This window comes from Thamnophis sirtalis, unplaced genomic scaffold (genome assembly GCF_051295495.1).
Source record: "Thamnophis sirtalis isolate CommonGarterSnake01/CBP01778 unplaced genomic scaffold, rThaSir2_p1.2 scaffold_4, whole genome shotgun sequence".
NCBI classification, from domain to species: domain Eukaryota; kingdom Metazoa; phylum Chordata; class Lepidosauria; order Squamata; family Natricidae; genus Thamnophis; species Thamnophis sirtalis.
The window spans coordinates 21,926,671-21,940,764 of NW_028261384.1; the positions used below are offsets into that span (position 1 = coordinate 21,926,671).

General features: G+C 38.2%; 1 protein-coding gene across 4 annotated transcripts in view; it reads right to left on the reverse strand.

Annotated features, from left to right (window-relative positions):
• WAC (WW domain containing adaptor with coiled-coil) overlaps nt 1-14,094 on the reverse strand; it is a 71,320-nt gene that overhangs the window by 29,079 nt on the left and 28,147 nt on the right. For all 4 annotated transcript variants that reach the window (XR_015696323.1, XM_087712584.1, XM_087712582.1 and 1 more), the window contains exon 7: nt 2,733-3,050. Coding sequence is in view for 3 of the 4 variants with exons in the window: in XM_087712584.1 (XP_087568710.1) it covers nt 2,733-3,050 (318 nt within the window). In the remaining variant the exon portion in view is untranslated. The remainder of the gene's footprint in view (nt 1-2,732; nt 3,051-14,094) is intronic.

Genomic DNA, 14,094 nt, shown 5'->3' on the forward strand with positions numbered 1-14,094 from the left:
ATGACCCTACAAGCAAACCGGAAGTCACATTCAGGAAGTCACTTCCAGGTTGCTCGTAGGGCCAGTTTTTGCCCTTCGGAACCTTCAGGGAAGCCTCCAGAAGGCCTCTGAACACTCCGGAGGGCTAAAACCAGCCCTACGAGCCACCCAGAAGTGTCTTCCCGAATTTCTGGTTTGCCCATAGGGCCGGTTTTTCGCACTCCAGAGGCTTCAAGGAAAAAAGGCCTCAAAAGAAGGCCGAAGCCAGCTGGCCAGCACGCGCATGCTGACAAATGGCTCCACGTGCCATCTGTGGCACACGTGCCATAGGTTCACCATCACGGATATAGACAAAAACATGACATATGAAAGAACAGCCCTCTGTATTTAGCCATCTCATTTCTACTATTAGACCCACTCATTTATCAATGAAAGCTTTGTTAACTAGTTTCCTGCTACAAAGATAAAAGTAAGATTAATGACTTCTGAACAAGGCAAGATATTAAAGCCAATCATTAACAATTGCTTTGTATCTTGATATGTTCAAGAGCTTATAAATCTAAACTCCTTGTTCTCAGATTTTATCTATTGGAAAACAACTTGCTATTTGTATGCTAATATAAAAGTACTATCATCATTAGAAATGCCTGAAAATTCAGCACATTTACAGATTTTCCATAAACTAGAATCATGTAACACATTTAAAAACAAGTTTTCAAAATAGAACAACAAAAATGATATGTAAGACTAATTTCTCAATTATGAATATAAAAGATATAAAGTAATAGCAAAATACTTTTGGCTTTGAAAACAGGAATATACTGCTTTCTACAAAATCAGACTATTAAATCTATTTAGCTCTGGACTAAATAGAAAAGAAAGCTGGGGAGAACAAAATTGTTGATCTCTTCCCCTCCCCCCATTAAGTCCTGAAACTAAATTCTCCATCTGTGCCCTCCAATCCTGATCCATTTTAACCACCTCATTCACTAAATTTACTGCACATCTTACCATGCCAGGCTGAAGAGTAGAGGAAATGAAGGAAGCAAGCAAAAACTTTTTTTCTCTGATCAGCTAGAGCACATTTCCTTTAAACTGCCAGCAGGAACAGAAGAAGGTGGGTCTCAAGGACTCCACTGCTGCGGTAGGCCATTTGCTGCACGTGTTTTCTCTAGCCAGCTGAACTTTATTTTTTAAAATTACTTTTCAGCAGAGGCTGCGTCCTTGGAAAGCTTTTCACTGCTGGTTGACTCCCTTTAGGACCCAGCTAGGACTTATCTAAAGGGAGTCAGACAAATAGCAAAAAGCTTCCCAAGGACCTAGCTTTCCAAGGACTCAGCCTCTGTCTCAGTTGGCATTTATTGCAAATGTTGAGCTCTAGCTGACCAGACATTCCTTGCTTCCTTTCCTCTGCTCTTCAGCCTGGCAGTCACTCATTGAGGTAAGTAACTCACAGATTGTGTCACCCACTTTCCAGGGTGATTAAAAGGGATCAAGATTGGAGGGTAAAGATAAAATATTTAATTTCTGTATCTAATTGGGGGAAGGGGGCGGGAAGAGGAGGACAGAAAAATCAACAAGTTTGTTCTCCCCAGCTTTTTTTCTGTTTTCTTTATTAAGAAAATATTGGGAAGGAAGGTATTGAAAAAAGAAAATGTTTTGGGAAGATTATCCTGAAGATTTACATGCAAGTAGCTGGCTTCTGGAAAGCTAGCAAGAACCAGACATTTCTCTTCGGAGGCAGTCTCCAAAGAGATCAAGGCAGAGAGGCCCAGCCCAAAAGCATGGCTTCTTCATCGGCCAAGCAAAGAGGCTTGTTGGAAGCCTCTCTGGCTTTGAATCATAGCTCTAGGCAATAAGCTAGCAGAGCTCTTCTTCCCTGCTGGGCTGCTTTTGGCTTTGCAAAGCTCTTTGCTGCTTGTCTGCCTCCTTTATGGTCCCAGCTGAGTATTGGGCCTCAGAGAGCTCCCACCCACCCATGAGGAATCCCATGCTTTTCTTAACAACCCACATGCTTGTTTAATAGAAGCATTTGGGAGAACAAAGAATGGGAGTTGTTAAGTGAGGCTATCTTACTTAATGGCCATCCACAGTTGTGACCATAATGATGAGGCTCCAAAATATACAGAGAGCATATCTATTACTGAGCTATTGCACTTTTCCACAAGCTTACAGTTAAGAATTAGGGATAATTCTTATCCCTTTATTGAAATCAAAGAGGATGAAAAAAGACAAAAATTGAAAACTGTAATATGTCCAATACCAGCCTAAATCTATTTCATTATTTTAGTAACATTAAAACTGTAAAAATTTGACCAGTAAATCAATGGAAAAATAAAATTCATAATAGCAAACTCAAAATATCATTATCTACAGAGATCCACTCATGTGGATTTTTCCTAGCCATCCTGCCACAAAATTCTTTAACATTTAAAAATGTATCTTAAAGAGGAAGATTGAAACTTATCACATGATCAGTATATCATATCACATCACATGCGCACTGAAGAAATGAGAAATACCAAGAAGTCTTTTTCTCATACAGAATACTTCTATATTGAAATTCCTAGAAATTAATAAATTTAACAATAGGGCATATGAGATTTACTACTGTGTACTAAAATGGACACACAGAAGTACAGAGTTTGTACTTGATAGAAAACTTTAGGTTTCCTATTAAGACAGAGCACATTATTATTTTAAGGATACATGTTTCAGTCCCAATATTCAACACAAAATAGATTAATACACACCTGACAAGCTTTTTCTCTCTGTTTTTTGTGAAGGGATGGAAGAAGTGGGTGTAGGCAGTTTTGATAAAGAAGATGCCCCGTTTGCATCAAATGATTTCTTTGGCTGATGATCTGACTGTAGAGAAAATGGACTAGGAGGAACAGAACTTGGAGTAGTAGAAGGATGAACCACTGTTTTGATTGGATGTTGTACTGGGGTAGAACTACTGTGAGTTTCTGTCCTTGGCAGTCTGTAGTCTCTATCATTGTGTCTACTTGTCTGAGACAAAATATTCTGTGGAAGCATGTTAGCGGCGTCACTGGAATGCTTCTCTTCCACTTTATCAGTCACAAAGTTGAAAAGAGAAATAGAAAATACCAAGTTAGTGCTTTATTAACATACTGCATTTACTATTTTTTTCTATTTCAGTATCAACGGATATTAGTATACAATTTTTTTTAAGTACTTAAACATTGATTAAACCAAAATGAAGTTTTGTACCATCCCCATTATCAAAAAATAGTAAAGTTGTTTAAATGTTAGAGCAGAAGAGTAGGTATCTATGAATGTTTCTAAGAACTTGAAATTCAATAGGTTGACTTTTTAAAATCTACAGGTAGTCTTCAACATACAATCACAATTGGAACTAGAATTTCTGTCAGTAAGTCATTGTGGTTATAAATGTAATACAGCTAGTTGTTAGGTGACTGCATCAACTGATGATGGATGTCCCTGTTTTCCCTATTGTGGTCAGTAACTGAGAATTGCAGGTTCTTAAGTGAATTTAAACCCTAATTCATGCCATTCTGGGTTTACTTCTTCCCAGCCTCAGGTTTTCAAAGACAGCACAACTTTAGCCACCTTGAAAGGGGGGAAGGAGAGATGTTTGTGAACACAGACAGTTTTAGCCACTTTGAAAAGCTGTGCTGTCTACAGAAGCCTCCCTCTGCAATATCCAAACTGATTTAAAGCTACGTTGTCTTTGAGGGCCTTCCCTACCCCCCATTTCCAAAGTGGCTAAAGCTGGACTATCTTTGCACATCTTTCTTTTTCTTAATAAAATTTTTATTTTTTGTTCTCTATATATACATTCACATTCTTATTATTATTCTTTTTTTAAACATTCATAATTCTAATACATTTGTCATTTGTCACTGTTGTGCTTTTTTTTTTAACAATGTACTGTCTTCTTGTTGTAACTTGTTTGTCTTCCCCTCCTCTTGAAATGTGAGCCCCCCTGAGTCCCCTCAGGGAAAAGGGCGGCATACAAATAAAGTATACAAATACAAATTCCATTTATAGAATTGTAATATTCCATTCGGGTTGTTTTGTTTACCATCCCTCGCCTATTTTGACACCACCACCTCCTTTCCTTTTTTTCTCCCTCCCTTCTCTACTTTCTTCATTCCTTTTTTCCCTTCCTTCTTTCCTTACCTCTCCCCTCCTCCTCTATTCCTCTTCCTCCCCTCTCCTTCTCTCCTTCTTCCTTCCATCTTCCTCTTCCTCACTACCTTCCTTCCCTCTTCTTCTCATCTCTTCCTTTCTCTCCCTCTCTCCCTTCTCTACTTTCTTCGTCTCCTTTTCCTTCCTTCTTCCCTTACCTCTCCCCTACTTCCCTCTACCTCTTCCCCTTCTTATCCTCTCTCCTTCTCTGCTTCCCCCTTCCATCTTCCTCTCCTCACCTTCTTTCTTCCTTCCCTTCTTTTACTCTCTTCCTTTTTCTATTGCTGTAGGTGTCTCTTCCAGCTCTTAATTTCTATTTTCTTGGGATGGTATTTCCGCAAACCCAAAAATCTTTGTATATCATTTCTTGGTTTTTTTAAGAATATTTTTCTTTTTTTGTCAGACAAAAACAGATAACAAATAACACATAGAACCTTCTTCAATCACGTACAGCATGATGTTTGATTGAAAGTTTTTGTGCATCACTTTCATAGTCCTCACTTTCAAATGTATGTAATATCACAAATTATCAACTAATTTCAAACAGATTCTCATATCATCAATCCAGTATATTATATAAAAAATTATTATAATTATTAAACATTCATTTGACTATAAATTGCTTTTACATTCTTTTGTATGAAATAGTCTAAATTTGAGGTAAAACTATATAATAGCATTCCATTCAATAACATTTTATCTTTCTAACATATTCTAAATAAAAATTGATTATACTTAATAACAAATACTTTTAAGTCTCCTTCCATAGTCCTCATTTGCAGTTTGTATAATTTCATATCCTCAAACTAGTACCAATATATGTATTATTATCAATATTACTCATTTATATGACTATATATAATACTCTAAATTTAACTAAATTTGACTTAATTTTTATTATAAACTTTCACTACATCAATCTGTATCTTTCCACTAGTAGTGAAGTTTTATATCTCATGTCATTTGTGGAATTAATATTCTGGTTGTTTTCTTAGTGGATCTTTTATGGACTTCTTTTCGCAGCTTGTTGGTCTATGTATATCTTATGAGCACTCAAAACCCTCCATCTGTTCCTTTCATCAACTTATCTTTGGTTATCACTGATATTTCAGTCAAGATTTTTCTCCTTACTTCCATCAATTTTTTTTTCTTCTTCTGTACTTTGAGGTCTGAGGTAGAGTTCCAGTCCACCTATCTCCCCTTTCCAAAGTCCACTCTTACTATTTCCAACCACGCTCAGTGTGCTGTCAGTATCCACAGTTTTCTTATCTCTTTGTTCTTTTTTTCCTTCAATTTTTGGAACTGTCTTCAACTTTCTTCTTTTGATAAATATTCTCAATTTTTCCATCTTTTTTTGTTGTTCTTTGTTCTACGTCATCCATTCGCATCTCAATTTTCTCTGTTATTATTAATATCTTTTGAATTTTAAACATAATCATTTGCAATATTAATGTTTTTCATGTTGTGCCATCCTTCCAACTTATAAACACTGCCACTATAGCATTCGAGGCTTTTATTGTATTCCAAACAAGTTCATTATAATCTTTCAAGTCAAAACTTTGCCTTCACTGCAAAAACTTGGAAACAGAAGCTATATAAACAAACTGTGCTCTTTCCACTATCACTCTCAATAAACAAACTAAAAGGAACTCCGATGATCAAAGAGCGGAAAGAAAATACAATGATTCAGCTCCCAGCCTTAAAGTGGCAGTGTTACTTTTTCTCTCTCTGCTATTACAGCCCTTTTTAAATAGCAGACTTACGGAGAAAAATTCTTAATAATAATAAAAAAAATATCCAATCAAACGTTGTAGAAAAGCAAGATTTTTTAAAATATATATATATTTTTATTTTCAAAACAAACATACAAATCCTCTTTCTTTACATACTTGTAGAAAGTGTACCAGTTGGTTACAAAAGGCTTTTGTGCATCTTTTCCACCATCAACAAATATAATTCATATTAACTCTAATATCTTAACTCGGATATTTATTATACTACCATTATCATACCTCCACTTTTATTTGACTATGATTATTTAAACGTCCTTCTCATAAAATATACCAAGATTTAATACATAACCACATACTGGCATTTGGACTTGGACTTAATCTTCGTAAATGTCAACGTCCATAAGGCAGTGACCGTTGCATTGTGAAGGCCAGGGGCACGGATTACAGCACGCCATTGATTCCGATTTAGGGCGGCTTGTTGGGCATCGGTTATCGAGAAATGGAGTGGTTGAAGATCGTGAGCCACTTGGGATATCCACGTTTTCTTTGGGGTATTTCGTGCGATTTTCCACCCATCCAGTCGCAGCAAGTTAAATCGATCGGTAAGGTAATCGGCTATTGTCCATACGGCAAACCTGTCCAAACCATCTAAGTCGTTGTCTTCTTAGGTAAAGTTCGATTGTAGTTTGGTTTTTACACAGCTGCAATACCGTTTCGTTTTTCCATCGGTCCCGTAGAGTTATGTGCAGAATGTTGCGCAGGCATCTTAGCTGGAATCGTTCTAATAGGTTCAGGTCGCTTTTAAGTAAAGTCCACGACTCCGAGCCATACAGTAAGATTGTGCGGATGGAAGCATTAAATATCATCTTGGTCGCAATCGTCACGTCATTTTGGCTCCACAGGCACTTCCTTAAAGAGGCGAATGCGGCTGTAGCATTGCCAATGCGGCTTTTGATGTCATTTGTAGCCACTACACGTTGGCTGTCGATGATCAACCCCAAATATTTAAACGTGTCTACTCTTTCGATAGGGTTGCCTTCGAGGTGCAGTTGAGCTGGTTCAGTGCCCGTGAAAATGAATTTGGTTTTTGCACCATTTATCACCAGGCCGAGCTTGTTAGCATTTGCTTGTAATGCATCCAGGGTATTTTGGGCGGTTTGGGCTGTTTCAGCAAAGAAGACGATGTCATCAGCATACACCAAGTCCGTGAGAGACAGCTGAGCCCCGATTTGAACGCCTGGTGTGTCTTTAAAAGTTTGTCTGAGGATCCAATCCATGGTTATATTGAAGAGCATTAGTGAAATAATACAGCCTTGTTTGACGCCGGTAGTTATTGAGAATGGTGGGAACACATTTCCCAGGTATTTTGTCCGGCTCATTCCCTCCTTTGTAAAAAGCTTTAAGCATGTTGAGTGTAGCATAGGGATTGATTCAGCTTTAAGGGCGCACCACAACGATGAATGATCTATGCTATCGAAGGCGCATGAAAAATCCACAAATACTTAAAAAGTGTCCTTTTTGTAACGCAGGCATGATTCGGCTAGTTGTCTCAGGGTAAATATTTGGTCTGTGCAACCTCTTCCTGGTCTGAAACCGGCTTGCTCTTTCCTGCAATTAGTTTCTCTGACTTTCAGTAGTCTGGATCGGATTATAGAGGTTAAGAGCTTGCCGGATGTTGATAGCAAACTTATTCCTCTATAGTTTTTGCAATCGGCTGGGTCTCCCTTTTTGTGGATTGGTACAATAATCGAGTCTTTGAAGTCTTGAGGCACAACTCTTTGGTCCCAGATGGCAGAGTATATACATTTCAATTGTTTTACTATCGGTTCTCCTCCCGCTTTCAAAGCTTCAGCAGGGATATTGTCTACCCCAGGTGCCTTTCGGTTCTTAAGTCTTTTAATTGCAGCACGGATTTCCTCCTCTGTCAGAGGATGGTCGTTAATTGCGCTTGGTAATTGTAAGTCCGCATTCTCCATCAGACGTTGGTCTAGGCTGGTGGGGTGGGGGCGATTCAGTAATTGGCTAAAGTGTTCTTTCCACTTATCCAGTTTACCCATTAGTGATTTTATGGGGTTTCCGAGATGATCTTTGAGGTTTGAGCTCGTTGCTTTAAATTTTCCATTGCAGCTTCGCAGGATGCTGTAGAGTAAGCGTGAGTCGTGGTTTTTGCTGGCCAGTTCCATTTCTTAGGCTTTTGCCTTCCACCAGGCCTCCTTATCCGCCTTAAGCTGCCTTTTAATTTGCCTGTTAAGGTAAAGGTATAGTTTGTGGTCAATGTTCTTTATTTTTGCGCGTTGTTCGACAAGATTTAGGGTATTAGTCGAAATCCAAGGTTTTATTTTCCTTTTTTGGGGGGGGCAGATTTCATTAAGTGAATCAATGATGGAGTTTTTTGTTGAGTTCCAGTTTTCGTCAATGTTGTCCGCTAACAGAGGAAAAAATCTGTTCTGTAGCAAAAGTTGAAATTTGGCTTGGCTGTTTGGGTCGGATAAATTTGCGTAGTCGAGGGTAGTTGTGGGCTGAGTAGTATTGGGTGCCTTTAGGTGCAGTCGGAATTTTGCCCTGACCAGATGATGATCCGATCCGATAGAGGCTCCACACATTGCTCGAACATCATGAGTAGCGCTCTGGAATCGTTTATGCACTAGGAAATAGTCCAGCATACTTTTGTCTCTGCCATTATTTGAAAACCAAGTGTGCCTGTGATGGATCGGGTGCTGAAACCACGTGTTGCAAACTACCATTTTATTGAAGCTTGCAAATGATAGTAGGCGTAGACCGTTGTCGTTAAGGCTGCCACATCCGAAAGGACCAAGAGTTTTCTCCCAGCCAGGATGATTTTATTTATAAAATCCTCCATTAACATTAAATCCTCATATCCTATTCTAGCTAAACATCCATAATATTTAATACCAAAATTTTCTAATCCTCCTTTCCAAATCCCTGTTTATCATTTACATCCAATTCCCTTATATTATACATTATATATATATATATATATATATATATATATATATATATATATATATATATATATATATATATATATATATATATATATATTATTATCATTATCCTTTCTTTATTTAACTATATCCTATATCAAAACATTTTCCCCTAATAATTAAAACTTAACTGTCTAATTTTGTTCTTTTTTATTGTCATTATTATTAATAACCTTTATATATAGTCCAAAAGGATTTCTAGCCTTCCCTTCATGGGTAACATTTAATATTCATATCCAATTATTACTTAGCATAACACTACACATTATATACATTACTGTCGTTATTAATTTTTATTTAACTATACCTATTGTCACCAAATCTAACTAGGTTTAGCTAGTTTTAAATTATACTCTTCCATCAACCTGTATCTTTCCAGTAGCAAAACAATCTAATGTCTTCTGCCATTTGTGGAACCAGTCCTCCAAACATCCTCTTGATCAAATCTGTATGGACTCCTCTTAGCAACTCCTTGCTTGTAATATCTCTCGGGTAGTCTTGATGCCCTCTTTCTGTTTCCTTATTCAGCTTCTCTTTGATTATCAACAGTGTTATCAAATATTTTGCAAATAGGATTTCATAGTCTATATAATCTTTAATGTTTTCTTCTTCTTCTTCTATGTTCTGTCCTTTGAAATAAATTTTCTCTCCATTTAATTCCTCTTTCAATATTCCATTCTTTCTTTTTTCAGAAATAAACCAATTGCCATGAATATCAACAAGTTTAATCTCTTTATATTTGTCTTCCATTTCAGTTTTTTGAATTTCAATCTCCTTATTTTGTATTTGAAAAACATCCTCAATTTTTTCATCATTTTATTGTTAGATGCTCCAAATATTCCAATTTTCTCTCAATTTTTTTCCTCCGTATTTAATAATTTTTGCAGTTCTGAAAGTATTCCTTGCAAATTCAAAGACTCTATGTACGCCATATTCATACAGTTACTTTCTCTTAGAAGGTCAGCAAGATTAAAACATACATTCACAAGCTCTTTGTAAGCGAGAACAAACTTCAAAGGGACAACTGTAGAATCTTATCAGATCTTAAGCCAAACAGCCAGGCATTAAAACCTTGCAATGCCGAAGTCAAAACAATCAATCTGTAGCTTGCAGAAAGTCACAAAGAAATGTTAGAAGAAGAAAGCTTAATCCATCCATTTGAAAAAGGTTTGCTTAGATTCAATCCATGTAAATAGCCTTTAAAAAGTAAGATAACCACTGTTCAGAACCATTACAAAGATCAAATTCGCTGCTAAGTTCTATTCTTTGAGTTGGTTTTCAGGTTTTATAGGCAGTCCGTTCTCACCAGCTGAAAACACTCTCTTTTTCCACATCGTTCCGTTCTGAAGCCGCCCTGACTTCGTCAGTCTTTTGACTGGAATTTTTATTACCAGCTCAAAGATCTTTTCTTGCTTTTTTTCGGAGATTTCTTTTCTTGCTTTTTTCGGAGATTTTGCGATATCCCCAAGATCAGCAAGACGTAATCTTCCTATTAACCATCTGGATGGTTTAGGTCCGTTGAGACCGCCCAGTAATAAAAGTGTCGACTGCGATCTCAAGAGCTTTGAGATCGCACGTCATCTCGTCACAACTTTGGCCCTACCCTCTCCAAAAAGCAAGAAATTTTTAATCCACAAGTATATATAGAAAAAGTAAAAAATAAAAAGTAGAAGAAAAACTGAGCCTTCCAATTTAAAAAATAGGAAACATTTGCAGAACTTCCATTTGTAAAAAAGAGAATTTTTTGAAAAAGGATAACACAGAAGTTTAATGTAGCTTAATTTTGTCACTTGTTTTCTTTTGTCTTCAATTTTAATTTAGTTTTAATTTTCTTTGGTTAGTTCCGGAGCTGTCCCAACTTCAGCAGGTTCAGGGCTGGGTTTCTGTCATCAGGAAAAAAAGCTTCTCCTGGATAAATCAGAGACTCTGCAGTGTCCCTGAGATCAGCAGGGCATACTCTTCTCTATCACTATCTCTTTGGGACAGTTTAGGCCAAAAGGACCTCCCAGTGGCAGAAATATCAATTGCGATCTTGGAGCGTCAAGATCGCACATCGTATCGTCACGACGTCAGCTCTCTCTCCCCACATCTTTCAACATCTTTCTGAAAACAGTTCAGTTGTAATCATCTGTAAAAAAATGTTTGCTAGAGAAGCTGGGTCCAAAAAGTAGACAGCAAAAGCAGAGAAATCCTGGGTGCAAAAGGTTGATATAGGGAACAGGAAAAGAAGGGGCAGTGGCCAAATGAAAGCTTGTTGACACTTACAGAGAGTGAAAGAATGCTTGCTGGTTTGTTTGGTGGAGTGTATCATGTGAGGTTGGGAAGCGCTGTGCAAATGAATGCTTGCTGGTTGTTGCTGGGGCTTCCTGGGGTACGGTCCTGGGCTACCAGGAGAGACAGGAATCATCTGGAATGGGTGAGGGCTCTCTGCCATCCTGTGTACGCTTGCTGGGAGCTTCTTGTGCGATGAGGACTTGAGCTGCCCCTTTCTCCCTTTTTTTGCTGTCTTAGAAGCCTTTGTAAGGAGCTCCTCAGCTGCCACCCTTTTCCTAGAAGTTTGAGCTGATGAAGAGCCAGCAGTAGGACTCTCTGGTGGAAGATTACTGCCCCATCTCCTGTGCTGGAAGCCATCATTAGAAGTCAAGCAGAAATAGCCACCCTCAAGGTAAATGCTGGAAAAGAGCCGTTACCATTGGCTTCAAAATGGCGCTTGCTGCTCTTCGCGCCAAAATCAACTGTCACACACTCTCTGCTGGCTTGAAACAGCGCCTGCTGCAATCTCTGAGGGAAACAGCGATCTTCCTGAGAGCTTTCCAGCCCCAGCGCTGTGTCCCTGACAACAACCGCAGGGTTACCACCCTTGGGCTTGTCACCGGGGCAACCTCCAGCAATCCGTTCAAAAGAAGAAGTGTCGGAACTGCTCCACTGCCTAATACAAGCCTCTGACGATTGCTGAGAGGGAAAAAAGCCTCTGTCGCTTTAAAACGGCTCTCCCAGCCACATGGCTAGGTCCGCAGTGAGGAACAAAGCTCCTTGCTTAATATAAGCACTTCGCCTGTCTGCAAGATCTTAAGAATGGCAGGGATTGAAATATGAAAGTTTTAGAAATAGCCAATTAGTAAGAAAGAACAATATAATCAGAGAAATACAACTACACATCCAGCCCAGAACTGGCTGAGTCTAAAAAGCTGGGGAAGAAAAGCAAGGAGAAAGGCTTTATAATCTGTAAACTCAGCCCTATTGGTTACTGGACAAAGTGAACCCTACATGACTGTTGACTCCACCAATCATGGAAAAGAGCTGCGCAAATGAATGCTTGCTGGTGGTTGCTGAGGCTTCCTGGGGTACGGTAAGCACTGCAGAGCCATGTATTTTAGGGCTGCTTGCCACCTTGAATTGCAGGGTCCAGGCCAAACAAAAGGACAGAGATTTGGAGATGGGGGAGATAAACAAGGGAGACTTAAAATACCTGTGGCCGAAAGCTACCAAGCACCTGCTTTTTTTAAAAAAAAAATTTTTTTTATTAACAAACATATAAAATATAAACATACAAAACTTAGATGTACACATTTACACAATACAATACAAACAGGAGCTTCCTGTTCTTTCTAATAGCAATTATTAATCGATACCGCTCACCTTATATTATTTCCCCTTCTATTGTATTTCATTTGGATTTCACCATTCTTAACCCTCTTATTTGTCATAACTATTATTTTTTTGAGTTTTGTTATATTCTTTCATTGATTCTTGTTTCTTTCCTCCATCCACCTATACCATTTATCCCATATCTGGTAGAATTCTGATTCTTCTTTTCCCTGGAATTCTTTAGTTAGTTTGTCCATTTCAGCACAATCCATAACCTTTCTTATTATTTCATCTTCGCTTGGAATTAATTTGTTTTTCCATTTCTGAGAAAAGGCAATCCTTGCCGCCGTAATTATATGTAGTACTAAATACTGGATTTCTTTTTTTGTATCTCACAGACATTATTCCTAATAAAAAAAACTTCAGGTTTCTATTCTATTTTAACCCCCGTTATTGCCTCCAGCCAATTTTCCAAAAAATTTTGGCCTCCTCACAGGTCCACCATAAATGGTAATATGTTCCGTGTATTGATTTGCATTTCCAACATTTTTGGGAGGTATTTGTTAAGATTTTAGCTAACCTTGTTGGTGCCAGGTGCCATCTGTAAAACGTTTTGTACTGGTTTTCCTTGTATGCAACTGACATTGTGAAGGACTAAAAATGACTTTGTTTGTAGGACCGGTTTAAGCCCTCCGGAAGCTTCAGGGAAGCCTCCTGAAGGTCCCTGAAGCTGCCTGAGGGCCTCCGGGGGGGGGGGGGCTGTTTTCGTTCTCCCCAGGCTCCTATAAAGGAGGGATGGGAGAAAAAAGCATGCAAAAAATGGGGGGTAAGGGCCTCTCATGTGCGCATGCACACTGGGGGTATGTGTGTCGCATGTTGCATTATGAGTGTGGCACGCCTGCGCACAACCCCACTGTGCTCCCCCCCCTTATAGCACGCGAGCAAAAAAAGGTTTGCCAAAAGTGTCATTTTTAAGTTTGTTCCCCCAAAATTTTCCCATTTGTCTAATTCAATATTATAACCATGTGCCCATTTTATCATTTGTTCTTTCAAAATTTTCTCTTCCATTTTATACTTCAGGAGGAATTGATATTTTCTCCCTATCATCTTTCTATCTGAGCTTTGAATAATTTTATCCAAGTCGTGTGGTTCTGTTTCAATGTCATATAATTTAAGTATCTTTACTGTATTTAGTTTTGATTTGGAGGTAAGGTAGCCAGTCAACTTTCATGTTCTGATCTGCCAATTCTTCAATTGTTTTTAAATTTCCCTGTCTATCAATTAAGTCTCTGTATCTTAGCATTTTGTTCAAATCTATAAAATTTGAGTCAGTCGTCCTTTCTGTCGGTGATAGCCAATTCGGGATTTTCACATGGTGGATTTTTTTTTATTTTGAGCCATTTTTGCAATAACGCTCTTCTGATTAAATGATTTTGAAAGTATTTGTGTGTTTCATTTTTATCATCCCATAGGAATGTATGCCAGCCTGCTTGCAAATCATGGCCTTCTAAGGTTAAAATTCTTTTATCCTTTAGCTCTATCCAATCCTTCACCAATGTTATTGTTAACCCTGATGCATATAAATCCCAATTTGGTAATGCTAAGCCTCCCCT